The sequence below is a fragment of the Cololabis saira genome, chromosome 16 (genome assembly GCF_033807715.1).
Source record: "Cololabis saira isolate AMF1-May2022 chromosome 16, fColSai1.1, whole genome shotgun sequence".
NCBI classification, from domain to species: Eukaryota; Metazoa; Chordata; class Actinopteri; order Beloniformes; family Belonidae; genus Cololabis; species Cololabis saira.
This window is the reverse complement of record NC_084602.1, coordinates 11,089,514-11,116,487: the sequence shown is the minus strand read 5'-3', so window position 1 is coordinate 11,116,487 and position 26,974 is coordinate 11,089,514. Positions and strand designations below refer to the sequence as shown.

At 41.4% G+C, this 26,974-nt stretch overlaps 1 protein-coding gene across 1 annotated transcript in view; it reads right to left on the bottom strand.

Annotated features, from left to right (window-relative positions):
• The window catches only part of myt1lb (myelin transcription factor 1-like, b), a 209,152-nt gene that overhangs the window by 10,209 nt on the left and 171,969 nt on the right, over nucleotides 1-26,974 (bottom strand). The window contains exons 12-22 of the mRNA XM_061743779.1: nucleotides 26,025-26,255; nucleotides 23,272-23,393; nucleotides 21,056-21,118; nucleotides 20,330-20,398; nucleotides 14,072-14,134; nucleotides 12,656-12,739; nucleotides 5,317-5,538; nucleotides 4,182-4,276; nucleotides 2,003-2,106; nucleotides 1,746-1,889; nucleotides 472-534 (exon numbers count right to left, since the gene is read on the bottom strand). Of these exons, the coding sequence (XP_061599763.1) occupies nucleotides 472-534; nucleotides 1,746-1,889; nucleotides 2,003-2,106; nucleotides 4,182-4,276; nucleotides 5,317-5,538; nucleotides 12,656-12,739; nucleotides 14,072-14,134; nucleotides 20,330-20,398; nucleotides 21,056-21,118; nucleotides 23,272-23,393; nucleotides 26,025-26,255 (1,260 nt within the window). The remainder of the gene's footprint in view (nucleotides 1-471; nucleotides 535-1,745; nucleotides 1,890-2,002; nucleotides 2,107-4,181; nucleotides 4,277-5,316; nucleotides 5,539-12,655; nucleotides 12,740-14,071; nucleotides 14,135-20,329; nucleotides 20,399-21,055; nucleotides 21,119-23,271; nucleotides 23,394-26,024; nucleotides 26,256-26,974) is intronic.

Here is a 26,974-nt window from a genome sequence, read left to right as displayed (position 1 = left end):
AGGAAGGAAGGAAGGAAGGAAGGAAGGAAGAAAAGAGGATGGGAAGAAGGAAGGAGAATTAGGTGATTTTGACCCGAAGACAGCACAAGGGTTAATGTTTATTAATATGCGCTGTCCCTATTCTAAATAAATGAACAAATGAACAAATGTCATTAATAAAACACAGACTTCCTGTCCAGATGCAAATGTTGGGGTGTTGGTTCTGATTTACTGCAGCTCCAGAGGTGACATTAGTGATATTAGATAAGAGATTATATTAGTCCAGGGTGGACATCAGTCTATCAATGCTTGCCAAATTTAGAAGAACATTTTGTAGCCATTCAGTCTCAGGTTTCTGTGAGTCTGCTTGTCTTGAAGATAGTTGCTTTTACGTTCCTTTTTCTGCTTCCGTAACAGAAGCTTTTCAGAAGAAATTAAATACATTAATTAAATACACAGAGCATGAGAAAGTAGTGACATGAGTAGACTCACTTGCTGGTGCAGCTGTAAGCAGCTGTTGTTTCTCAGAGGAGACTCTTTGTGTGCCAGCGGTTTCTGCAGAAGGACAGAAGGACAGTTGTTACCTCAACTGCAGCCAGAGAGTTGTTGTTCTGAAAACTAAACACTAGGTGGCAGTATGTGGTAGAGCCACAAAACACCAGCCTGATAAAAGTGGAGAATAGAAGCTGAACAGATGAAGACAGAGAGGATGTGAGGACAAGGCCTGGAGGAGATGTAAGGAGGTGTCATTAGTAAATAACCGTTGATTCGTGTCTCACTTTTTATGTGAACAACTGATGGAATATAAAGGCAAAAATGGCTCTCACATAGGAGACGGTGATTAGCTGCAGTTTCGTAGTGAATGGTCCATTATGCAACAGGATGTCATTAAAGAAAGGAAGTGTGAGGGATAAAACAGAACAGAAGTGTGATTTCTAATAAATCCTGAAAAAACAAAATGCGCCAAAGAGAAAGAGAAAGAATGAAAGGAACCAGAATAAGGTGTTTGAAGCACATACAAGTCAGGTTTTCATTCCTCAAAAATGTCCAAAGCTGCTATAAAAATTGCAGTTAACCCACACACTCCTCCTCACCCACCACCCTTTTTGTTTTTTGTTTTTTTAAACTGAAAGAGCCCCAAAAACTCCTCTTAGCTAATTTCTTCCTACAGGACAGAAACACCCTGAACAGGAAGTGTTCTCTTGAATTTCAGCCTCGTTTCACAACTGCCCTCACTGGTCAGAGACAAGCAACTCTCCACACACTGCAAAAACTCAAAATCTTAACAAGAATATTTGTCTTATTTATAGTTAAAATGTCTAATTTTTAGTCAAAAAAATCTCATTACACTTAAAACAAGGAAAAAACAACAAATTTCCCCTGTTTCAAGTAGATTTTCACTTAAAATAAGTAGAAAAATCTGCTAGTGGAACAAGATTTTTTGCTTGTAATGAGAAGATAAATCTTGTCCCACTGGCAGATTTTTCTACTTATTTCAAGTGAAAATTTACTTGAAACAGGTGGAAATTGTCAAATAACAAGTTATTTTTCTGGTAATGACTCTTGTTTTAGGTGTAATGAGATTTTTTGACTAAAAATTAGACATTTTAACTAGAAATAAGACAAATATTCCTGGTAAGATTTTGAGTTTTTGCAGTGCATGTAACGCCGAGACATGCACAAGACGCTGGGCTGAAATATACACATAACCCTAGGCTTAACGTTATTCTGCGACTTGCTGGCTCGCCGTTCCCGGTGGCCCTTACCATATGAGGGAGCTGGACATTAGCTAAACTGTTAATCAGTGAGTGGCCGAGGTTGGCCAGCTCATGCAGCAGAGATTCATTTTGCTGTTCAATCACCTTGTTTTCCTCCTCTATGGACTTCAAGTTGGACTCCATTGTGGTGATCTGTGGAGAGGAGGGGTGGATGACAGCCCGTTACTGCGTTTGTGAGCAGTTTTCACGCCGTCGCTGGCTCAGGTAACAAAGCTCCCAGACGCGGAGGACGGGACGGGACCCACCTGTGTTCGGAGTTTGATCATGTCTGCCTCCACTTGTGAATTAGATTCACTTAAATCTTTGATTTCTTCATCCAGCTGCTTGATGTCCTCGTCATGTTCCAGCCCTGCAAACGACAAGCAGAGGTGGGTAGTAACGAGTTACATTTACTCCGTTACATTTACTTGAGTACGTTTTGGGAAAACTTGTACTTTTAGGAGTAGTTTTGAATCACTTTACTTTTTACTTTTACTTGAGTAGATTTGTGAAGAAGAAACTGTTACTCTTACTCCGCTACATTAGGCTATGTTGAGCTTGTTACTTTTCTTTTATCCCCTCAGCGTACGGGTCAATCTCATGACATCACTGGGTGATTCTTTGGGAAAAATTGTTGTTTTTCCATGTTTTGTCACATTTACACAGACTCAAACACACACATTATATTTATATGAGTTCATGGGATTGTTCTAGTTCTGCCTGCGGAGTCTGGTTAAAAAGAAAAGTACAAAGGCTTGAAATTTTGTGCTACTTGTGCTTAATTTATTTTTTTTAAATGTTATTTCATTATAAAATAAATGAAAGTTTTTTTAAAGTACTTGAATTTACTTTAAGATTATTTTAATTTAAGCTATTCTTTATTTTTTATTATTTTTAATTTATTTTATTATTTTATTGATTTAATTTGCCTGAAGATGATTATTTTGTACTTTTGTCTGTTAGAATGGTTGTGTTAAAAAATAAATCAGACGTTACTCAACAGTTACTCAGTACTTGAGTAGTTTTTTCACCAAGTACTTTTTTACTTTTACTCAAGTTATTATTTGGATGACTACTTTTTACTTCTACTTGAGTCATATTATTCTGAAGTAACAGTACTTTTACTTGAGTACAGTATTTGGCTACTCTACCACCTCTGACGACAAGTACTGTTGAGACTCTGAGCTGCACTGTAACACCTCAGTCCTGAATCTGATCAGCAGTAGGCGGGGAACATTCAGGGAACTTTTAAAGTTGGGAAGTTTTCCTGGACATATTTGGGAATTAATTAGCCTGCCCTGTGTTTCCAGTTCTTTTCCCCGTTCGATAAAAATAATGCCTTTAGATCTTCTGGATTTGGACGTTGAGGTTTTCCCAGGGGGAAGTACCAGGAGACGTAGAAGAACCCGCCTCACTTGACCCCGTTGGACATTAATACAACCAATCAGTAGGCGCAGTGACAACCAGACCAATATCAACAAAAGTAAAAGTCTGCAATGGAGCAGGGACGCTAGTGAAGGACTGTTATTGATTTTACAGTTAAAAAATGTTAAGGTGTTGCATTTAATTGCTCTTAGATGCTCTGGTATGAGTGTCCTCATGCAGCTTCCTGGGAATTCAACCGCTGCAGTGATGTGATTGGTTCGGTATGATGTGCACCGTGAAAACGGTTGTAATGGGTCGGGCCCCAGAGCTGCTACACATGAGACAGTTTTACCCGTGTAAGTGAGAACGGCTGCTTAGACAAGGAATTCACGGGATTAACAAGGACGTCTGCGAAGTTACTGTCTCACAACAGGGAATTTAAATGTAGTTGAAAAACGAATCGACAAAAACCAAACCAGACTTTTCTTTACCTTCATCACAAACATATACATCCTAGAATCCTGCAGTAGAAAATACTCACTATTTAATCTTATATTGTTTAACAAACAAAAACAAAACATCATTCATACATTTAGCCATCATAAAAGCAAGCTAGCTGTGGTGGTTTAGCGAGCTCATCACTTCTACCATCAGTGAGACGGATTCCAGTTTCCTTTTTTCTGTTTCCTGTTTTCAGTTTCCTGTTATTGTACAAAAATGTGGGTTATACTTAGATCTCGTTCATCTCATCATTATGTTTATTTTTTGTTCAGGCCTAAATGATTTAAACTAGCTGTACATGCGCTGCATTACAATTGTATACAGGCTTCATTTTTTTTCTATCTTTTCTGTCGTTTTGTTCATTTTATCCAACATTCATGCTTTTTATTAAAATCCACAGGAACATTCTGCAGGTTCATTAAATGAATGAAAGATTTCCCATTTGAGCAGTCTGGACTGGTGCATTGTGTGAACCTGGGGTTGGCCTCAGTGACTGTTGCTGCTGATCCAGCCAATCAGGATCGGCACGGTTCCTGACTGGCTGAGCTGTGTGCGTGGGTGGGTGGTGGTGGGAGTTACCATTGCTGGATCGTTGCTGCTTTATTGTGAGCATTTCCACTCCGGAGAGCCGGGCTTTCCTCATGGCGGAGGTGGCGCGTGGACAACCGGACAGACTGCAGAACAACAAGCATCGTTTCAGACTCATCAAAGCTCCACAATGAGCCTGGCTGATTCTAGGAGGCGACGTTTCATCCATGCTGAGGTTCAGGAGACATTAGCGCTAAACTAACACGTTCTTTTCAAGGAGAAAAAAAGGCATTTTATTTCAGAAATAGACTCCATCAGCATTGAAGTGAGGAAGTTACACAGACAAGCAGACGGGACTGGACGTTTAGGGGTTCAGCATCTCTCTAAAGGGCAACACGAACTGTGGATCTCTGAGTTGGAGGACACTGAACCCTCGACCCAATCATCTTTTAAAGCAGCACAATGTAACTTTCAGCTTTTGTTGAGTTTGGTGGCTCCTTTGGACAAAAGCAGTAGTGCTTTACCAGTAGTGTGGCAGGGTTCCTACCATCCACCTCAAAGTTACATAGTGCCAGTGAAGATACAGACCCCTCAGACCATGACAGAGGTTCATTAAACCTGTTGTAAGTTGATGTACCATCACAATGACTCTGGAAATATGATATTAAGGTGGAAAAGTTACATTGTGCTGCTTTAAAAAGAACACATATATAGCCAATGCAATTATTCATCCAATAACCATCATATGGTTGGGAAGGCTGGCATATTGACTGAGGCAGAAGTGCTGTTGCCTCTAAGTGAATTTCAAGGCATAAAGGGATTATTTTTATGGTGGAGAAATAAAAGTGTAAAAATGAATTATAAATGAGTAGAGAATAGTTTTTAGGGGTTTAATAAATCCCTTTAGCGTTTCATTAAATCCACCAATAACGATGTTTAAGTCATTAGCAGAAGCAACACACAGTTGTCGTTCTCTATACCAGGTCTTCAACCCTGGTCCTGCACGTTTTAGATGTTTCAACTGATACTCGTTAACAGACTTGTGTAGACATTGATGAAAAGCTGATGATGACCATTAATGTGAATCCGGCATGCCAGAGTCTGAAAGCATCTGAAACCTGCAGGACAGGAAGTGACGACCCCTGCTCTGTAATAAAGATATTCCAGCCGCGGTCCCGCCACTCACCTTCGATGTGTCAGGAAGCTGCCGCTGACGTGGCCCGAGCCGTCGCAGCCCGGCGTCGGGCAGGACATGCCCTCCGTCTTCCCAGACTTCCAGGTGAACTGAATGCCGTTCAGGTAGCCGTCTTTCTGTCTCTTGGCTGCTATGGGGCATCCCGACGCACTTCTGTGAGAGGCGTACTTCCCCGTCACGTGTCCTTGACCGTCACAGCCCGGGACTGGACACCTGGAGGAGCAGAGAGAGGCAGAGCTGACCTCCTGCAGCAAACACCTGTAGCTATCGGCCGCCGGCTCTCTACAAACACTTAGTCCTATGGGAATACATCTATTTTTCAGTTTCCCTCTTCCTTTTTCGCTTGATATGATAAAGATAATATCATGTTATTTTAAAGCTCCCAGTTGCTGCCGTATCAGTTTTAGGATGGGGGCATCAGCGCCACTGATTCTTGGATGCAATAAGACTTAAAGTTATTTCCAAATGTCACATCTTAGGAATGGATGATAGTAAAAACTGGAATCACTGATAAAACAGGGGTTTTATGTAAACAGCAGCTTCTTTATGGAAGGAATATGAGGGGCACGGCTTTTATGTGTATTCTTTCTCTCTTCATGTTTGAGATGAATATAAAGTCAGAGATACTCGCTGAAATAATTTGTTTGCGATTTACACATATGAGCTCAGAGCTGATGTGACGTCAGGGTTAGTAACTTGTTCACACTTGTACTCTTCACTTCCTGCAGAAATTCTCATCCATCATCAGATTAATTCTTCTATCTCATCTGGCCCAAGCTCTACCTGATCCACTGCCATTTCTCACAATTCCGTGCCCTCAAGTTCTACTTCCAAGTTTCTCTTCGTAGATCAAGATGAACAGAGGATGTGGTTAAAGTGAAAGCTGAGTGAATAACTGAACCATCATCATCTGCCACATTCCACTATTCGGATCAATATCGCCCTCATCGCGTCACCCAAGTTCCATCCAATGGCTCTGGAAGCTTTGGCAATAGATTACGATGGTTATTCAGAGCTTGGTTTTCTGTTAGGACGTGGGGGTCGGGGAGCCAGACGTTAACGCTGACCAGCTCATCACTCAGCTTAAATGTGATGCCACATATCTGAGGTCTTCGTCATCCCTGCAACGGCTAAAATCCACTGAAGCGCTACTGCAGATGATCCCGTCACAGCCCGGCTCAAAGGCACGACAGAAGGAGGAAGCCACACATAACATTTGAACTATAACTTTGTTTTACATAAAACCTAAAGCAAACCCAACACAACAGCAAACCATACTGAAAAAGAAAATGAGAGCGAGCCCTGGGTTGCTGCTGCTACCAGTTTGTCATTTAACTTCCTGCTGGCCATCTAAAGCCTGAGATATACTTGCTGTTGGTGCTTGTGTTCACCTCCGTTTGCGTGCACCAGCAACCGCAACGACGCTCGCATAGTACGCGAGGAGAGCGCGTCGTACCGGCGGTGAGCGATTGGGGGCAGTAAGCAGAGCAACAGTTGGAAAAGTGATTAAATATTTAGTAGTAGCGGTAGTAGCAGTAGCAGATTAGAACAACGAACAAGTTTACATGACACCATTGGATGATGTAGGAGATTATAATATTACGTTGGTTGCGATCTTGGCAAAGGAAACGGCGCCAGCGACCAATCGCGGCCAGAGCGAGAACTGCAGGTCACTACGCGTTCAGTGTGTTTTTGAGAACGTGCACGTCGATGCGTCAAATGAACGCAGGATACACGTGGCGGCCATGATGCATATGCGTTCTGAACTGCAAGTATATCTCAGGCATTACATTGGAGGATTTTGTCAAATGAAATGACTACAATCAGTTGTCTCTTACTAAAGTTACAATTCACTAAAACTGCTTGAAACAAACTCCCCCAAGGCGTGAAAACTTTTTCAAAAAGTTTCAAAGTTTTGATAAACCACACTGTGTAGCAGTACTGCGTGTAAACACATGTGGGCGCCTGGCTGCAGATCACAAGTGTGTCAGCCTGTGGCGGAGACACAACACGATGCACCTCTACAGGGACAAAGTGGAGACCAGCAGGACCTTTCCCACTCATGAGTTCAGTATCACCAGTGGCTCTTGTGTCAATACTGTACAAAAAAATAAAAAATACATTTAAAATTAAGACTATCAACGGGTATAAAAAAAATACTGTAATGGGATATATTGTAATGCAATCAAATTCAACAAAAAAACAAAATACAGTGGAGGTGTACATCCCCGTGTGGTTAGAAATGGTACTGCTACACAGAGTGTTTTTTAAAGGTTCTATTTATTATTTTCTGCGGTACAAGTTCACATTTCAAGAAACTCAACTTGAATGAAGGCATTCTTTCGATAATTGCCAGATTTGGTAAAGTTTCTATGTATTTATGGTGGTCATTAAACCCCTTTAACGACGGGTTTCTATCGCTGCCTGGGCCCTGAGGAGTTATTCCAGTGATCTTTGTTGTTTTCCCTCATGTTTGCTTCAACATATTAATGTAATAGGCTTGAACATCATTTGCTTTAATCTAGATAATCAATCCAAGTCTGGACTTTGAAGGACCTTTGTCATGTGCAGTCCGTTTTTACAGCCTGAAATATCTGAAGTGTGCGCATCAGAGAAATAGAAAAGTATCATCCAGCACTGACGACATACAATCTGAACAGTCTTTCCCAAACGCCGCCTTAAACATCACCGAGCTCATCAGTTTTGATTCTTTAATATTGTCATGTTGAGCAAATGTTTCAAATTCTGCACAAAGAAACTCTTCAAAAATGTTGTTATCAGGGTTCAGGGCTCAGGGTCGAACCTCATCAGCCAGACAAAAGAAGACTGATGTTGATTTTCAAAAGCGGTTGTCACAATTTCGTTGACACCTCAAAACACTTAATTGCCTAAACAATCCATCTCAGCACTTTCATAAAAACATCCTAAAACGTGAATGGATTAATTTGGCTTATGTGACATGATAGTGAAATTTGCAAGAATGTTAGAGTGATTGGAGGAAACTACAAGTTTAACTGAATTGATGAAGATTTGGAGGAATTTTGACCCATTTTCAACCAGATTTAAGTTCCTGTTAACTGACCTTTACAACAAGTTGGGCAAATATACAGAATATGAGTAAGGTCCCTTCCTGGAACATTTCTACCCCACACATGGAGCCAAAACCAAGAAGCGTTAACTCTGTTTACAATATTCTAGTCTGGAGATTTAATCCTTTTAATCTTGTTAGAATGTGAACACAAAGTGTTTCAATGCCAAATTCAATCATTCATACCCAGTAACACTAAACACTGAGAAAGTATCTGCTGTACATAAACTCACATAATGGCAGAAACTTCAAACTCCTTTTATGTCACAAACAGGATCAAACATGATGGATGAAATCTGATCAAAGTGCCTGATCTGTTTTATTGATATGTTTTATTTACATTACTAAGAAAAACTATGTGAACCTTAACTGGAATTAACTGGTTTTCTGCATTCATTTTCCATAAAATGTGATCTCATCTCCATTTAACACAAAGAGTTTTAATATCTCTGTCTTGAACTCACTCATTAAACATTAAAAGCTAGTTGAAGTTAGTCGATTGAACGCCTGGGGTCCAGTTAATGATATGACCTTGGAGGTGTGGGTTCAGAAATACTTTGACTGATAAAGTTTCTGTTATCAAAAGCACTTGCTGATGTGAACAATGTTTTACAAAAATCTGATTCCTGAAGACATGTGATCAAGAGTAGTGACCTGCAGAATGCTGGAGAGGGAAACAAAGTCATCTCAGGGTGTTTATCCTCCATCAGTCCACAGAACAATGTCTAGAAATGGAGACAGTTAGTCCTGTAGCTGCTCTATAGAAGTGGACGTCCAGCCAAGATGAGCCCCAAAGACACAACGCAGAATTCTCGCAGAGTTCTCATACAGAAGAACCCACGAGGAACATCTAAAGACTTGAAGACATCGCTGGGACTAGAAACATCTCTGTCCACGAGTCTACCACACAGAAGTCCCTGAACAGACAGGATGTTGTTACACATGTGAAGGTATCCAAACTAAACTCTACCAGGAAAATGATTTGACTGATGAAGTAAAAGTTGAATTGTTCAGGAAGAATAAGCAGCAATGTGCACGGTGCGAAAAGGGCACAACCTAGCAACATTATAACGCCATCCCAGTGGTGAAGCACGGTCAGGGAAGAATCATGATTTGGAGTTCTGTCGCTGTCTCAGGTCCTGGACCGCTTGGTGTCATGGAGGGAATAAGTTGCTAATTAAGTGAAGTCTCTTCCAGGATGATGTCTGTCTTTCCATCAGATGAAGCTCAGTAGAAGTTGGGGGATGTAACAGGCCAAAGACCCTTAAAGGGGACCTATTATGAAAAACACGTTTTTTCTTGTTTTAACATATATAAAGTGGTCTCCCCTCAGCCTGCCAGCACAGGGGAGACAAAATACCATGAAATTCTGCAGGGTCTCTGACCCCCGCCTTACAGAGTCCCCCAGTGTCACGTGACCTTTTTTTGAGCCATTCTGAATCTGCGCCTATGGTGACGTCACCATAGGCGCTCATTTCCAGAGGTTCAGCCTCCGCTGCTGAAACCACGCCCACAACCAGCTCTATCCGCTGCTGGAGCGGTCCATCCTTCAGCCAGTCGGACGCGGCGCCGCGGATCCGGGTTAAATCATCCAGGTTCCCGGGTGGTTTGGGAGCTGGGTCCTTGGAGGTCTGTCCCAGGTCGGACCAGCTTCACTCTCCGAGATTTTCAGCGAAATCTGTCAGTTTGATCACCGGTAACGGGAGATGCGCCGCGGATGCGCTCCGGAGCCGATCTGTGCGCCGGCTGTGGGGTTGCAGCGCCCGTCGCGCAGCATCCGCCGGGCAGATCTGGCTGAAATTCCGCTGGTCGGTCCCCGGGAGTCCCTGCTACCAGTCCAGGCCGGTTCCTGCGGTCCCGGACGGTCGGAACCGGTCAGATTCCCCCGTTAAAGCCGCGGTGTTGCGCGCTGCTCCAGCAGCGCTGCTCCCGGGCGCCCGGCGTGGCTCCGGGCCAGCGTTCAGCATCCGCCGGGTAGATCCGGCTTAAATAGTGCATAAATGTTATTTATATACAACTCATATTTTATTTTTTTAACAATAAAGTTTCCATTTGTGAAAATTCAGTGTTGTGATAATTTACAGGCTGGGGCTGCTCTGGCGGAGCGAGGTTTATTCCCCACCCCTGCTACACGTCATTCAGGGAGCCAATCAGCACAGAGCCTCATTATCATACCCCCCCCTTCCCTAAAAATGAGGCGCAGAAAAAGAGGTTAGAAGCGGTAAAACTAGTGACAGGGCCCACAGGCTGAATTTATGATTTATGTAGAAAAAACAAGCTTTAGATTGTTTTTAAGACATTCAAGGCCTGTTTAAAATATACATTAAATGCCATAATAGGTCACCTTTAACATGAAAATAAATCCACCTCAGGATGGTTTCAGAACAAGAAAACCCACCAGTCAGAGTCCCGACCTGAACATGTAGATGCTGTGGAATGAGGTCCAGAGAGAAGTTCACACCAGGCATCCTAACAAACGTATCTGAAGCAGTTCTGGGAAGAGGAATGGCCCAGAGATACTAGAAGAGCTAGTTTTCAGCCAAAGGAGGTTCAACCAACTATTTCCGTCTTCCTCCATCACTGTGTTTAACAGCTGTGTCCAATGAAGACACAAGGAATTACAAGTGTGTTTTCCACTTTAGCATGCTGTGTGTGTCTGGTTTTGTGATTTAGACAAAGGTCAAATTAATGCAGAAAACCAGTTAATCCCGAGGGTTCTGGATGCTCTTTCTTGCCACTGTTAAAGGTTTCGCATTGAGGAGAAATTAAAGAAACAGTACAGAGAAATGTCCCTCCTTTACTGAAGCCTCTGGGTGTTATGGCTTCATCCGAGCTGCTGCTTTTTCCAATGATTGACAGAAAAAGACAGGATGAGGGTCATGATCCATCCTGAAGAGGATACGCTACTGAGGGAGGATGCAGTAAAGATGGAACTGATTGTCGTTCTTTTACATTCACACCTCCAGAACTGAAAAACGCGTTTATTAAAAAGCTCTTTCCCTTCATGTGATGTACAGTATCCTTTTGGTTTTATTAGCTGAGAATACAGGAAATCTCCCATGCCTGAAAATGTCCTCAGAATCCAGCAGAAGGACGGTGTTGAGCGTGGACGAGTGTGTTGTTTGTGCTCTGCACCACCAGAGAAATCAATGCAGCTGCAGGGCTGAGGCCACCGAAGCTCATTGTGGGATTTAGGTTGAGTCAATCAATCTCTCTCTGCTTCCATCCCTCTCTCTGTGTCTTTCCCTACGTTTGTGTCTGCAGAAGTCCACCAGAGACTGCAGAAGCTCCCCCCTCTAATCTGCAACAACCTTGCACTGCTGAAGTTCCTCCTACACCTTTTATTGGACTCAAGGCACATTTGTCTTGAAGCTGATGCTGGATTCTTTTTGCGTATGGGACATGTGTCAAAATTTGGGACGTACAATAACTGCAGAACTGCAGAAGATCTGTTTCAGATGACTTCGTTTAAAACAGGAAATAAAAAGTCACGTGTGGAGTCACACATCACTGGGGCTTTCACACTAGTACCTACTCAGCCCGACTCGACTCGACTTGCCCTCGTTTCCTTTCAATACCCAGATCAGGAGTAGGAGGTTGGAGTGAAGCTGCTGTGACGTATTTGATTGTGTGATTTAAACGAAGAAGACAACAACACTAAAGATGTAGAACCTGGAGGAGATGATAGATGTGCTGCTGGGTCTGTGGCTTGTGTTCGATATCAAGTTAAAAAATGAGAGTGAAAGAAGCTTCAAGCAGCAACGCTTTTTTTTTGTTTGTTTGTTTCGGTGCTGCTGAAAAGTCTGTTGGTAGTCGTGAGCAGCTATAGATCTGGAAGATCTTTGGCGTTCCTTATCGCCCGTCTACATTCCTTTTTAATTCTCTCCTCAGCACCAGGTTTATGAACATCTGACCCTCAGAGTTGGATCACCAAACAGACTTTTGCTGCCATTGCCTGTTGAATAAAATGAACGAGAAGCCGCGACTTGCTCTTTCTCTGATTTCCGCCTCCTGACTCAGACGTCTGACTCCAACCCCCCGACCAATCGGTGGCCTGTAGTGTGATGATGTCAGATACAGCCGACTCAGCCACTTTGAACCTCGGCAGAGTAGTTACAGAAAAAGTATCAACTCGGCACGTTAGACCCCTAGTGGAAAAGAACCAAACTGTGGCGAGTCGAGCTGAGTAGGTACTAGTGGAAAAGCGCCACACTTGTGTAGCAGGACGAGTGTGCACTGTACCTGATGGGCTCCTGGTCCTCCTTGTTCTCTTTGCTGTGGATGATCTTGATCCCACTTTTTCTGGCGCGCGGACACCCTGAAAGACTGCAGACAAATGACAGCGTTACGACGCTGAAGCACCACGCGTGTGACAGAGAAGATCTTTACTGGGGAGCAGCGGGAGAATATAAAATAACACATCGGGTTTAACTTCAGTTTAAATAAATAAATAAAGATCAGGATCGTTCAAGTGTTCTTCACCAAAAATAAGCAACAATCAAACAAATATTACACTTTCATAGAACAATAATAATAAACTATACTTCTCCATAAAGCATGTGCTTTTTCTGCCAAATTAGATAAAAAGAATATAAAATATATAAGCTGCTTTTTCCGACACGTAGGTCTTAATCTATGAAAGAAAGTAATATTGAAGTATTAGTTTCCGGAATAAGCCTATTTAACACTGAAAATCTTAAAAAAAATAACTATTAAGCACAAATTGTATTAAATAAAAAGTGAAAAGAAAACATGTGCACCTATTTGGCAGAAATATCAATTTGTGCAACTGCTAGGGCTGAAGTCACTGCTTCAGTGTGTTAGTGGCTGCAGTTGTCCCGTTGTTAACATTTCACAAGCTGTTATTAACCAGCACGGCTGCTTCTGGGGGTTTTGAGGGACTCCATTTCTCCTTTTTTTCTGAAATGGGGAAGTTGAAACTCTTTTTAGAGGAATTTCAGAAGAAAATATGCAAGATTTAGATTTTAGATTTGTTAAAATTAAATTTGAACTGGCTAAAATAAACCTAGCTAACTAACATTAGCTTTGCTGAGCTAGAGCAACGGCTAATTTATTAAAAATTTTCGACTGTCGGACCAAAGCGCTCCATCCATCCATCCATCCATCCATCCATCCATCCATCCATCCATCCATCCATCCATCCATCCATCCATCCATCCATCCATCCATCCATCCATCCATCCATCCATCCATCCATTCATCCATCCATCCATTAAATGGATGGATGTTCTCATTTTGGTCTCCAAAGTTTGAGAATCACTGCAATACATGATGATTGTTTATTGTTTTATTTTCAATTCCTGAGGTTTTGAAATGTTCTAGGGATGTTTTGGTCAAAACTGGTTTTAACCAGATATGTGCAAATCTGGTTTTAGGGGCTGGAGTCAGAAATATGACTCAACTGCACCACCCTTTAAAGTTTGGATCTTCTCTGAAATCAGTGTTAAAGCTTTTTGCTATCAGCTTTCCACGTTCATGTGAAGTGAGCTGAAGATTAAAATGAGGAGGCTGTTTAACTTTACTCTGATCCAGGTCTGTTCTGAGTCACTTCAAGCACCTACATATGTGCTCTCCAGCACACACATGCATTCTTGTTAACGTCTGCTTTAATATGCCTGAGTTGAGTTTGAGCGGTACCTTCTGTGTGAAGCGTAGTTTCCGGTGATATGTCCCGAACCGTCGCACCCTGGTGTCGGGCACCTGGGGCAGGGAACACAGAACGGGCTCAGGGTCGAACACAAAGACATTTCAGATTTTTGCAGGACAACACGACAGGTACATTTAAAGAGGGGGTGTATTGAGGTCATAAAGGATGGTACAGATAGTGGTAGCTGTGCACTGTGTGCTCTTGTGAAACAATCTTTTAAAGTTATAACTGACCCACATACAGGACGGCGCAGACTCAACCATTCAGAGATGCCGCTGCTTTACTGACACAATGGCTTTTCAGGAAAGTAGGACAACCAAGAGACCTCCAGTTTGTTTATCTCATTGACCCAACAAGATGTCTACGGAAGAGTATTACGGCCAGGCAGGAGAAAAATTAAAATAATATTTTTGAGGAGGAACATTTTTTTTTCATTATGCACTTCGAGAAAAAAGTCGAAATGTTGGGAAAAAGTCAAAATTACGTGAATAAAGTTGAAATGTTGAGAAAAAAGGCGAAATTTTAACTTTATTCTTGAAATTGTATTTCAACATTAATCTCGACATTTCGACTTTTTTCTCGAAATTGTATTTCAACATTAATCTCCACATTTCGACTTTTTTCTCGACATTTCGACTTTTTTCTCGAAATTGTAATTCAACATTAATCTCAAGATTTCGACTTTTTTCTCGACATTTCGTCTTTTTTCTCGACATTTCGACTTTTTTCTCGAAATTGTAATTCAACATTAATCTCGACATTTCGACTTTTTTCTCGAAGTGCACAATAAAAAAAAATCTGCATGGCCCTAATACTCTTCCGTAGATGTCCATCTTAGTCATAAAATTCACAGATTTTCTTAGAAACAGGGTCCATGTGTTGGGCAGCTTTTTAAGACTAGCTCCATGGTGGCAAGAAAATGTCAACCCTGTTCCTAAAACTAATATCTGATAAAAAAAAAAAAAAAGGCCTGGTACCGCTCATTAGTCTGGGATGGGTAAACCCTTCTATCTGGCATCCAGGTCTTCATCAGAAAATCTACTTTTCCTCAGATGCCAGAATCTGCAGTCTCTGGATTCATGTGGGAAACTCTCCTCCGTGGGGGTGAGAGGGCGGCGCACGCTCTCAGGAGGTTCAGGAGTCTGAGCAGCCAGTGGAAGCTCAGTGGACTGATTTTTGTCCAGAGCCTTAATCAGAAGTTGAAGAACTGGCGGCTCGTGCTTCACCCGGCAGTTCTGTAACGTTTGGCCAGACAGCTGAGATTAATGGCTGCACCACCACCAGTTTGTCACGGACCGGCCGTCCCTTAACCTCGGCTTCTGGCACGTGTCGTCAGACAAAAGCTGGAGTGCATCTGGAGAGGACAAACCCACCATGTGAATGAAACTTTCACATTCCACTAAGGCTGTCAACTTTGTCAGAGCTGAGCTGAAATATTTTAAACCTGCAGTATCACTTCATCTTCAGCAGTTTGTTAGGTTAAAATAAACTCTGCTCTTTGTGCTACATCCTCCAGAACAGGGGCTTAACTGCCTACATGACTCGATTTGACTCAATTTCTTTTTTAGCTAAATCTGAATAAACCTTTAAATATGTCTATATCATGCTCATTTTCTATGGAGCCAAATCAGGGCCAAAAGTTTTGCTAATTTGAAAATAAAATTTGAACCTGAAAATTTTTTTTTACAGTTTCAGTTTTATTTTTTTCAGTATCAGATCTTTTTTTCAGTTTCAAATCTTTTTATTTCAGTTTCAAATCTTTTTTTCAGTTTCAAATCTTTTTTTTTTTTCAGTTTCACGTCTTTTTTTTTTCAGTTTCACTTCTTTTTTTTTCAGTTACAAATTTTTTTTTCAGGTTCAGACTTTTGGCCCGGATCTGGCGTGGGGGGCGTGGCATCAACTGAGAGGGGCGTGGCATCATGAGTGACAGCATAACAGAGAAGGCGGGGGACGTTACTCAGTCATGTTGCCTTCAGGAATCGTAGGTTGCAGAAGTTATCAGTAGAAGTTTGATTCAACACTGTATATACACCATATTCACGTGATTGGCAGTGGAAAAAACTGATATTAGTGACACATTTCTGTTTAAAAAGCTGTTTTAGACCGTACTTGGCACCAATCGCAGTATAAAAGCAATAAACTATACCAGACTGTACAGTTCAACAGCCACACTTTAAAGTTTGACATTTCCCACTTCAATATTCTACCAAGTACGGTCTAAAACAGCTTTTTAAACAGAAATGTGTCACTAATATCAGTTTTTTCCACTGCCAATCACGTGAATATGGTGTATATACAGTGTTGATTCATACTTCTACTGATAACTTCTGCAACCTACGTTTCCTGAAGGTAACATGAGTGAGGAACGTCCCCCGCCTTCTCTGTTCTGCTGTCACTCATGATGCCCCGCCCCTCTCAGTTGATGTCACGCCAGATCCGGGCCAAAAGTCTGAACCTGAAAAAAAAATTTGTAACTGAAAAAAAAAGAAGTGAAACTGAAAAAAAAAGATGTGAAACTGAAAAAAAAAGACGTGAAACTGAAAAAAGATCTGATACTGAAAAAAATAAAACTGAAACTGTAAAAAAAAAATTTCAGGTTCAAATTTTATTTTCAAATTAGCAAAACTTTTGGCCCTGATTTGGCTCCATAATTTTCAGGCTTTTAATTTTTTTCAGAGAAAAGAAAATGAAACATTTTCACTCCTTTATCTTTAAAAAAGCTGTTTCTATTTAAATTTTGAGAAATATTCCTTCTTTTGTTTCATTCCCTTCTCATTTCTCCTCATTTGTGATTCCAGTTTGGTAGTTTCAAGTGTCTTGGAAACGCAGGTGCGATGATGTTGGTTTGGAGTGTTATCCCAAATCTGATTTCCAGCATATCCAGATCTTATCTGCACGGATGTTATGACAGTCCAAACAGCCAAATACCACATGACATTCATTTATTCCCCAATCCGATTCAAACCACAGAGGCTGGTGGTTTTAAGTGCGACTCCAACTGGAATCTAACTTGCACAGATACTGTATTTGTCAGTGTGAATGCTGTGGACACTCAAACAGGACTTCAAATGGTCTTTTGTGTCCTTGCAACCGGACTGAAACCACGGTGCAGAGTAATGGAATTAATCTGTTAATTAGCTTCAGCATTAGTGGACCAGGACGCCGCTGTTGGGACATACCGGCAGGGACAGCAGATTAGCTTTAGTTACAGCTGTCCACTAGTGAGCCTGACTGGACCAGGACCGTTGTGTGGACATACTGGAGACAGCTGCCTGACATGAAGCCGTACACAGTAGACACATTTGACTTGATGACAGTATCAAAGCTGGTGTTCTGCCGATTTCTGCTGCTTTGCCAAAAAATGCTCCCTAATGGTTTTCTACCTTTTGTAGAGCTACAGTTTTTCTGTGTTTTACCCCCTAAACCACTTCCTTTTCCCCCAAATGGTCCTTGTCGCTTGCCAGGCCGTCATTGTAAATAGGAATGTCCTTAATGACCTGCCTGGTTAAATAAAGGCCAATGACTGAATGAAAATCAAATAAAGCGATAGAATTTTGTGTGTAATGCAATTCATGTCATGGGTGGTGTATTTTGAAGGATCAAATACTCAACATCCAATATTATCAATTTTACATCGTTCAAGAAATGATGCAAAATTTGAAATTCGACTGTGCGCATGCGCAGAACCACAAAGTAGCATTTCTCTGCAGGTAGCAAGGATTGGCAGAACAGCGGTTCAACACCTCCACTTTGTTTTTTTACGTCGTTCTTCATGTGTAGTTACCATGGCAACCATGTTTATCACCAAACTTCAGCAAAGACAGACTGGAACTGACCCATTTCGATATAAAATGTAAACAGTCGGTTAGGAACATTGGATCAGATGGGATTTGCTAAAATCCGGATTTAGCTGGTTTAGCCTTTGTTTCAAGCAGCCCTGGAGACAAGCTTCTTCTGGACTTGGGGTTTGTAACTTTGAACACTTTTTTTTCATGTAGGCCTACTAAAAACTTTAGGAAAGTTTTAGTCAAAGCTTTAGCTTTGATCAAGAGATTAAAGCTAAAAGCAAATGTCCTCTGTGACGGTGTTTGAGTTTTGTCCATCACCTTTAACGCTTACTTTCTATTGAGGCGTAGAAGAGCTGTAGATGTTAAATCCTGAGATGTTCATACACTAATGTTAGCAGCAATATCAGTTAGTAATGGTGAAATAAATGACCAAAACCCCAAACCAAACATGTGTTAATTGGTCTACATGGACGTTCCAGCGTTCTCATTAAAAATGTCATTTCATTTGGCAAACAAACCACCGAGCCTTGTGGTCTGGCTCCTCTCAATGAAATGTGACGATGAGTCTGCTGGGACTAGTTTCCACTGCGGATTAATACACATCTAGGTCTGCAGTGAGCTTGTGTGAAAGCTGAGAAGTGCTCATGGTAAGGGAGGAAGGTGCGGTTCCTGCAGCAGAGCAGCTTTAGACAGCTGACCTGAGAGAGTTAAGTTGTTAACAGCAGAAATGCTTTTGTGTGGTTGTTTAACCCAGTTTGGGATGAATGAAGACAGTGTAAAATGTAAATAAAAGAATGCAATGATTTGCAAATCTCAGAAGCCCACATTTTATTCTCAAAATAACATGAAAATAAGGTACCAAATGTTGAAATTGAGACACCTGACCTTTTCATGAAAAATATGATTTCATTTTGAATTTGAACAATTTTAGAAAAATGCTCCTCAGCGTAGAATTGTGAAGGCTTTGAATATCTCATCATCTATGTGAGGTTTTTTCTCTTTTGCTGCTTCCCTTTGTAGGTGTTGTCAGAGCCATGGACAGGACTTAATATCCTCAAAAGATGCAGACCATCTGGATGAATGTCTGCACACAACACCAAAAACCAGAAGTGGATGCCGATGACCTTTCTACCTTCAGACAGCGCTGTGTTCAAACCAGACATGATTCTGTAGGAGTAATCGTGGAGGAATCGTGGCTCGGGAATCCTCCCAGGAATCCTCCCAGGAATCTTTCCAAGAACACTCCTGGATGTGTTGTCCAAGAAAAAGCCATATGTGAACATAATCTAGAAATGCCACCATTCTCTCTCAAAGCTCAAACTGGATTTCTGTTTGAAGCCCATGGGTAATGCGTTCTCTGGAATAAAGGCGAGAGGAACCATCCGGTTTGTTATCCGCACTTGGTTCAAAGGGCAGTCTCTCATGATGTGGAGGTGCAGTAATGTCTATGGACATCAAGCACATCTGGGAAGGAATCATCGGCGCTGACCGGTATATTCAGGTTTTAGAGTAACAGCCACTGGCCTTTTTTTGGGAAGGCATTGCATCGTTCAGCAAGATAAACTGCTTACTGTATCCATTACAAAAGCATGGCATTGATAGTAGAAGAGTCCAGGTCCTGAACTGATCTGCCTGCAGTCCAAACTTTGGAGCATCATGAAAACAAAAATAGGACAAAGACGACCAGGACTGTCGGGGAGCTTCAAACCAATGGCAGGCAAGAATGGGACAACATTCCTCTCCCAGAACTCCATCTACTGTTGTTGAAATCTTTTTAAATAAAAATATAAAAATATGTATATATATATATATATATATAAAAATAAAAATATATATATATACACAGGACTGTCTCAGAAAATTAGAATATTGTGATGAAGTTCTTTATTTTCTGTAATGCAATTAAAAAAACAAAAATATCATACATTCTGGATTCATTACAAATCAACTGAAATATTGCAAGCCTTTTATTATTTTAATATTTCTGATTATGGCTTACAGTTTAAGATTAGGATTCCCAGAATATTCAAATTTTTTGAGATAGGATATTTGAGTTTTCTTAAGCTGTAAGCCATGATCGGCAATTTTAAAATAATAAAAGGCTTGCAATATTTCATTTGATTTGTAATGAATCCAGAATGTATGACATTTTTGTTTTTGTAATTGCATTACAGAAAATCACAATATTCTAATTTTCTGAGACAGTCCTGTATATATATTAATAAAATAAATATTAACCATTAACAATTAATATATATGCAGACAAAAAAAAAACATCTTTTTAAAACATTTAATATATTAGTTCTATGTTTTATTGTGAATAAAATGTGGGTCATTTTGTCTTTGACTGTATTTAGTACAAGAACACAAGGGCTTCACATTTGTAACGGTTTTCCTTCAACAGCAGTTAAGACCCAACGAGTGAGACAAAGCAGACACCTCTGAGTTATCACGTCTTACTTGAGCTCTTGAGCGTTGTTGGCCAGCATGCTCCGAATGCTTTTGTCAGCTAAAGGGCAACCTGAGAGACTGAAAAACACACCAGCGGGACAAAAGTTACACCAGAATAGTAAGAATGAACAAAGACACTCCCACCACGCTATCATGAAGCAGTCAGCCTGCACTTCAAACATGCATAAATAAAACATCAACCAGAAAACGGAAGAAAGCCATGATGCAAGTGCAGGGAGTCGATTAAGATACATTCATCTGCCGATTATCCATAAGACAGGCTATGGAAAGCTTTTACTGTGCCTGATTTGAGTGTTTCTGAGAGAAATAGTAATTCAGATGTTCTTTTTTCATTTTCTTTACTTTGCTGGACGTGTGGGGGCGTTCACGTGAGATCTGACATCATTAGATCCTTGCAGACTCATCTCACACCAACACACTCAGCAATTCTGCTCCAATTTTGTTCTGAATGGTAAATGCAGACCCTGCACTGCACTGTGGGAAGGGCCTGGAGGACAAAATAACACCAGCTTCCACCTGGCCCGCTGAGAAATAACTATATCCTCGCGTTTAGTTTGAAAAATTAGCATGTTACAGATCCTTCTGCATGCCAGTAGTCAAAGGTCTAACAAATAAGAAATCCTGCCTGAAGATCTTTGACAGCATAGTTGAGGTAAGCTGAAAACAATAAAGAGAAATAGACTTAGAATCCACCAGGAGAAAAGGAAGTCACACCTTCGATGTGAGGCGAAATTGCTCGTCAAGTGACCACTTCCATCACACCCCGGTGTGGGACATCTGCCACCGGAAAAATAGACAGATTTATAAGCCCAAGGGGAAGGAGAGAAGATGTGAAGATTACAGATAAAAAGGGGGGTGTTTCAGATTTTTTTTTAAATGTTGGTTTTCATTGTTTCCAGTTTAGCCTCACTGTCTCTCATTAATGTTTCTCCTGACCTCAGCTACTCCTCATGACACTGAAACTTCACATTTTTAACATCAAAAGAGCGGAGACTACAGTGGCAAGAAAACAGTGTGGGAGCCAGTTGGAATAAACTGTTTTCTGCATTAATTTGCCATAAAATATGATCCGAGCTTCATCTACGCTGGAACGCTGGAACGACGAGCCCTGGGCCTCATTCATGACATCTGTGAGCAGGTTTTCACACATATCCTCACTGAGAACCTCCTCTGGATTCATTAACTCTGCCTAAAACTGTGTGTGCTTCATGAATGGGGGTTGAGCTCAACTTGGCTGTGCGCTCCAACTGCACATTAATTAGCATAAATCCCCCTCCAGGGACCCCCATGTGAGGAGATGTAAATGTCTATTCTCAACCTCCAGGTCGACCTGTGGACGTGGCACGTGTTAAAAAAAGACAGACAGAGGAATGTAAGTTGTTTCAGATGCTGAGGCTGGGGTCATTTTAACAGAGCGGAGCAAAGAAAATATATACATTTAACTCTTTAGGTTACAGGTGTGACGGGGACCAGCGGGGCAAATGCCTGGGAAGGCATGTGTGTGTGTGTTAAGTGTACTGCCGCTGAACAAAGTGAGTTTCCCCATTGAGGGAGAAATAAAGGATAATCTAATCTAATCTACGACCAATGCAGATGATGCCAACAAAGTACCCAAGAGGTAAAGCGAAAATAGTTTGATTATTATTAGATGGAATGCAAAAAAAAAAAACTGCCTGTTTCTTCAAAACTGCTGCAGACGACCAATGTTGCCTCTGTGACTGTAGAAGCTTCTTAATCAGGAATTGCATGCATGCATTGTAGCATCCAATCTGCAGAAAAAGGGAAGGTTTGAAAACCGATAACATTACAATTCTCTCTTTTTCAATCTTATTAGAGAGCTTAATGCATGGTCAGAAGTAGCAGTAGATTCTGTTAAGAACTATAAGCATATCTAATGAATGCTGAAGAGAGTAATTTAGGAGGTCCCTATGTATTAAGGTTATAAGTCACAATGAACATTTCTTGTGTTCTTATTCAACTCGCCCAACGTTAAACGTTTGCGAGTTGGAGGTGTGGTTAATGCCGACCTCACAGTTAACAGTTTCAAAGGTCGCCGAAAATGTTCCACAACTGGAAGAAAATCATCAGTTTTGCTAGACTTCAGCTTACTTCCATGATCTGAGTCGTTCATTAGAGCAAATCGAAGGAGATCTTTTCAGTCTCTTGGCGTAACGACGGTTACCAAGTTCAACAAAAAAATCTCCTCCAGGATGTCTGTCCACCGGCTGAAGCTTGAAGCTTCATAGAAGTGGGTGATGAAACAGGACAAACAGGGGAAGTAAATTCTCCACAGAACAGCGTCAGGAGAACAAAATCCCCCGTCTGCAGCGGTCCAGTCTGAACCCCCAGAGATGCTGCAGGAGGAGCTCCAGAGAGACATCCACATCAGACATCCTACAGAATTCCTCCTGAACATTGAGCAGCTCTGATCCAGAGAAATCAAAATCTCTTGCTTGAAGTAGTTGCTGCCAAAGAAGCTTTGACCAGTACATTGAATGTTTAATCGGTGTGTTCAGTAAAGAAATGATACTAGTTCATGTGTTACCAGCTGAATCCCACCGTGTTGGTCTGTTATTGTGACTTAGATGAAAATCAGATAATATTTTATGGCAAATTCACACAGAAAACTGGTTAACTCAAAGGAGTTCATATACATTTTCCTGCTACTGTATAATAAAAACATCTGTTGAGGGTACTAGTTCTCAGATCAGAGTGGACACATGAACAAAGCTGTTTCAAAAATGTATATATATAGCAAGCCTCTGGCAGCAGCATGGGGTGGGGAAGGAGAGGTGGAGAAGGGTGGATTGCTTCAGTTATTTCAAGAGAGGGATGAAAACAGAAAGGAGACAAAGGGGGAAGAAAGCCGAGCATGGGTAGTGCAGACAGGTGGGTGGGGTGGCTGTGGGGAAGCGGGTGAGGGCTCTTACGTTATCAGGTCCTTCTTACTCTCCTTGCACGGGACGTACTTGGGTTTAGGGCTGGGCATGTTCACGTCTGTGGTGTAGGAGCGGTCGTCCAGGAGGTCGTGGAAGGGATCCAGGTCATCCGGCTGAAGTCAGGACAGGACAAGGGTTTGTTTATTATGTTTATCATAAAATAATCCATGTAGGCTGCTCTTCATGAAGTAGCATAGGGTGAAAACTAATTCTAAAGCCCCTTTCTCCTTCCTCAGCTCTAAGTCGATTTTTCGACACATGTACGCCGCATACACACTCAGACTACAGAGTCAATTAGAATGCAAATGGACAATCCAGTGTGACTACTGAACCAGCCAGTCTTTCAGCCTAACAGAGCTGGATGATGGAAATACCCAAGAGGAAACAGCGCTGAATGATGTGTGTGGGCCCGACGCACGTACTATGTATGGTTTGTTTAGGGAGTTGTCTCTTGTAATGCAGCACTTAGCCACTAGATGGCACTGTGGAGTGGCGCCAGGAGCAGTTTGGGAGGCTCTGCTTTGTCTGCAGTGCATGCAGCCGGGGCACAACAGCAACTGATGCAAATCCTCTTTTTTTTTCCCTTTCGTCCTCATTTTACAGTGCACATACAGTAATGGCCATAAAAAGAGGTCCAGATCCAGCACAAATTAGCCAGAGATCTGGCTCAGAGCGAGTTTTGCTGCCAGCCAGATTCTCCAATTAAACGGAGCAGAGGCACACAGGAAGGAGATTGACATATGCATAAGTACAGAGGTGCAGAGCAGAAACTAGGCTCACATATATGCACAGACATCCTCCTAAAGACACGTGGCTACAGACACACTGCTATGAATATTCAACCACGGATAAAAAGGCTCGTGTACTGTACATGCATGCGCCTGTTCGCTCTGACGGGCGCACCCAGCAGTGGTGCATTGATTTCCAGCGGTTCTTTGATGAGATGAGCTATTCCGATTCCCTCCCAAGGTGCTGCTTTGCATAATTCATTTTGGAGAAGAGCGAAATGTAAAAACAGAAAGCCATCATGCAGTGAGGACGGCACAAACAGAGCAGATATCTGTGTGCATGGCAATGTTGACATCAGTCAACATGCATATTCATTAGGTTTCCCTCCAAAATCCCTTCTATGACTTTCCAAATGAACAGTGAGTAAGTGGGAGAGGTAAGGAACCGAGGAGACGTTACAGATGTTTGGTTTGGAGACGCTGGGCTGAATCAGTGGCTGCAGGGTGATTATCAGCGCCAAGATTGAGCAGACTACACAACTGTGGTCTCCCATCCTGCTTCTACTGATGCATAATTATCATCAACGCCCCGGCCGTTTTGAAGCCTCTTTCAGTCTTGCCTTCACGACTTCCTGTCCTTTGTGCTATGATCTTTGCAGGGTCACAAACATTTGTGGACGACTTTTACGCAACAAAATGTGGCATTATATTTCTATATTTTACTAATCTTGTAAGGTGATTCAGGTAGAATCTGCAGAGGTTAAAGTTCATATCAGAAGTTAAAATACAAATAAACATTTTCCTCCATGTCTGACTGTAAAGTTGAGGACATTTTTCCCGTTTTTGTTCACTTAGGATGCCCAATTTGATCTATTCATTTATTTTTTAAATGCCACAAAAGAATTCCTGTTTAACTTGGCTGATACGTTTAAGGTAGTCGTCACTCATGGTGGAGTTTGGACCCATCCCTCCTGATTCCATGAAGCTCTTCGTGCTTCATGCTTTTTCTGTACCACCTAAAATATTCTAAAGGATCAAGGTCAGCGTTTAAGACATCCACTCTGGGGCCTGTCCACCTGTCCCTCCTGAAGCAAAGCAGCCCTGCAGCTGGGATGCTGTTCTGAGGCCTTTTTCCTCCAGACATAACCATCACTACTCCGGCCAAACATATATATATATATATATATATATATATATATATATATATATATATATATATATATATATATATATATATATATATATATATATATATATATATATATATATATATACATATATATATATATGTATATATATATATATATATATATATATATATATATATATATCTATATATCAGGACTGGGACTTTATCGCATTAATTACGATTAATTAATTACAGAAAAATAACACAACAAAAAAAAATAACGCATTTAATCGCAATTTACTTTTGCACTCCGAACAGTACAGAACGTTTCTCGTTACACGAGTTCCCGGTATAAGTTACCCGGAATACTGATGCAAAGAACTCAACATGAGAAACAACAATGGAAACTGAAGCCGATGGGAAGTCGTTGCTGGGTTCGGTGGGCGGAAATTTTTGTTCTAAAAAACTACCGAGTGGAAACCTGGATAAAAGCACAGTTGTGTGCAAATTGTGCAAGACAGAATTTGCCTATCACCGGAGCAATTTTGTTGTTTAAACTCATTTATGTGTCAATTCAATGATTCAGTGATTCAGTAATGATTCATACCAAAATGTTGAAAAATGTTGCTTCTTGTGTAAAATAATGATATGCGATTAATAAATTACAAAGCCTCTAATTAACTAGATTCATTTTTTTATTCGAGTCTCACCACTAATATATATATATATATATATATAAAAATTGCAGCTTCACTTCCAAGGCTGGAATCTCCAGTCCAACCCGAGAAAGTAAAAAAAATTTCACTTATTTTCTCATTCATTTACCACTAGTAAACGTCAGTGGCTGAGTGAATTTCTAGCACTGTCTGCGATGTTTTCCCCTTTACCTCTTTGTCGTCCTCGTCTATGTGTTTGATCTTGGTGTAGTCTACAGGCAGGTCCCAGCAGTCGGCGGCGTCCCCCATGCCGTAGCAGCGGGAGCCCAGCAGGGCGGCTTGCCTCTGTGGGGACATGGGCTCCAGAGGGGTGAGCACCGAGTCCCCCGTACTGCCGCTGCACAGACGCTTGCTCATACTCAGGTCCAGCGTACCGTTCTCGTCCACGTCCAGACCGGGGCTCTGGAAGGCGCATGCAGATGGGATATTGGCATGTGTATGTGTGTGTTGGTGTGTGCGGGTAGAGGGGAAGATGTGACATGGAAGTGGGTGTTAAGCAAGTTTGTTTTTGGCCAGATGATCATGGGGAAGGACAGGGGCGGGTGGGGGGTGTACAGGACAAAAGGAGGATGGGATGGAGAGAAAGGGATAAAAGACAGAGTATGGCATTAAAAAGCAGTCAAACATGTTCATCTTCTCGGATCAGCATTGGGCATCATTTAAGTTCAAATACAAACACCAGTTCCAAAAAAGTATAAAATGTAAATAAAAGAAGGATGCAATGATTTTCAAATGTCATAAACCCTTTAAGAATAAATGCTTTATTCAAAACAAAACATAGGATCACATCAAATGTTGACAACAAGACCATGTTTTCCATTTCATGAAAAATATTCATCTACAAATTGTGAAACCATTTCAGAATAATGTTCCTCCAAGTGAAATACGAAGAGTTGGACTATCACTTCATCTACAGGACATCAGATTCTCGATTCTTCATGTTAGAATCTGGATAAATCTTGTCTTGGGACCAGACAAAGTAAGTTGGATGTGCATGATCTTCTGGCCTTCAGGTGCCAGTGCATTACAAACTGAGACGACCGTAAGATGGATATCACTGCATGAACTAGGACACTGGTGTCTAGAAGTGTTCCCAAGACCAATGTCGGCTGTGCTGGCCA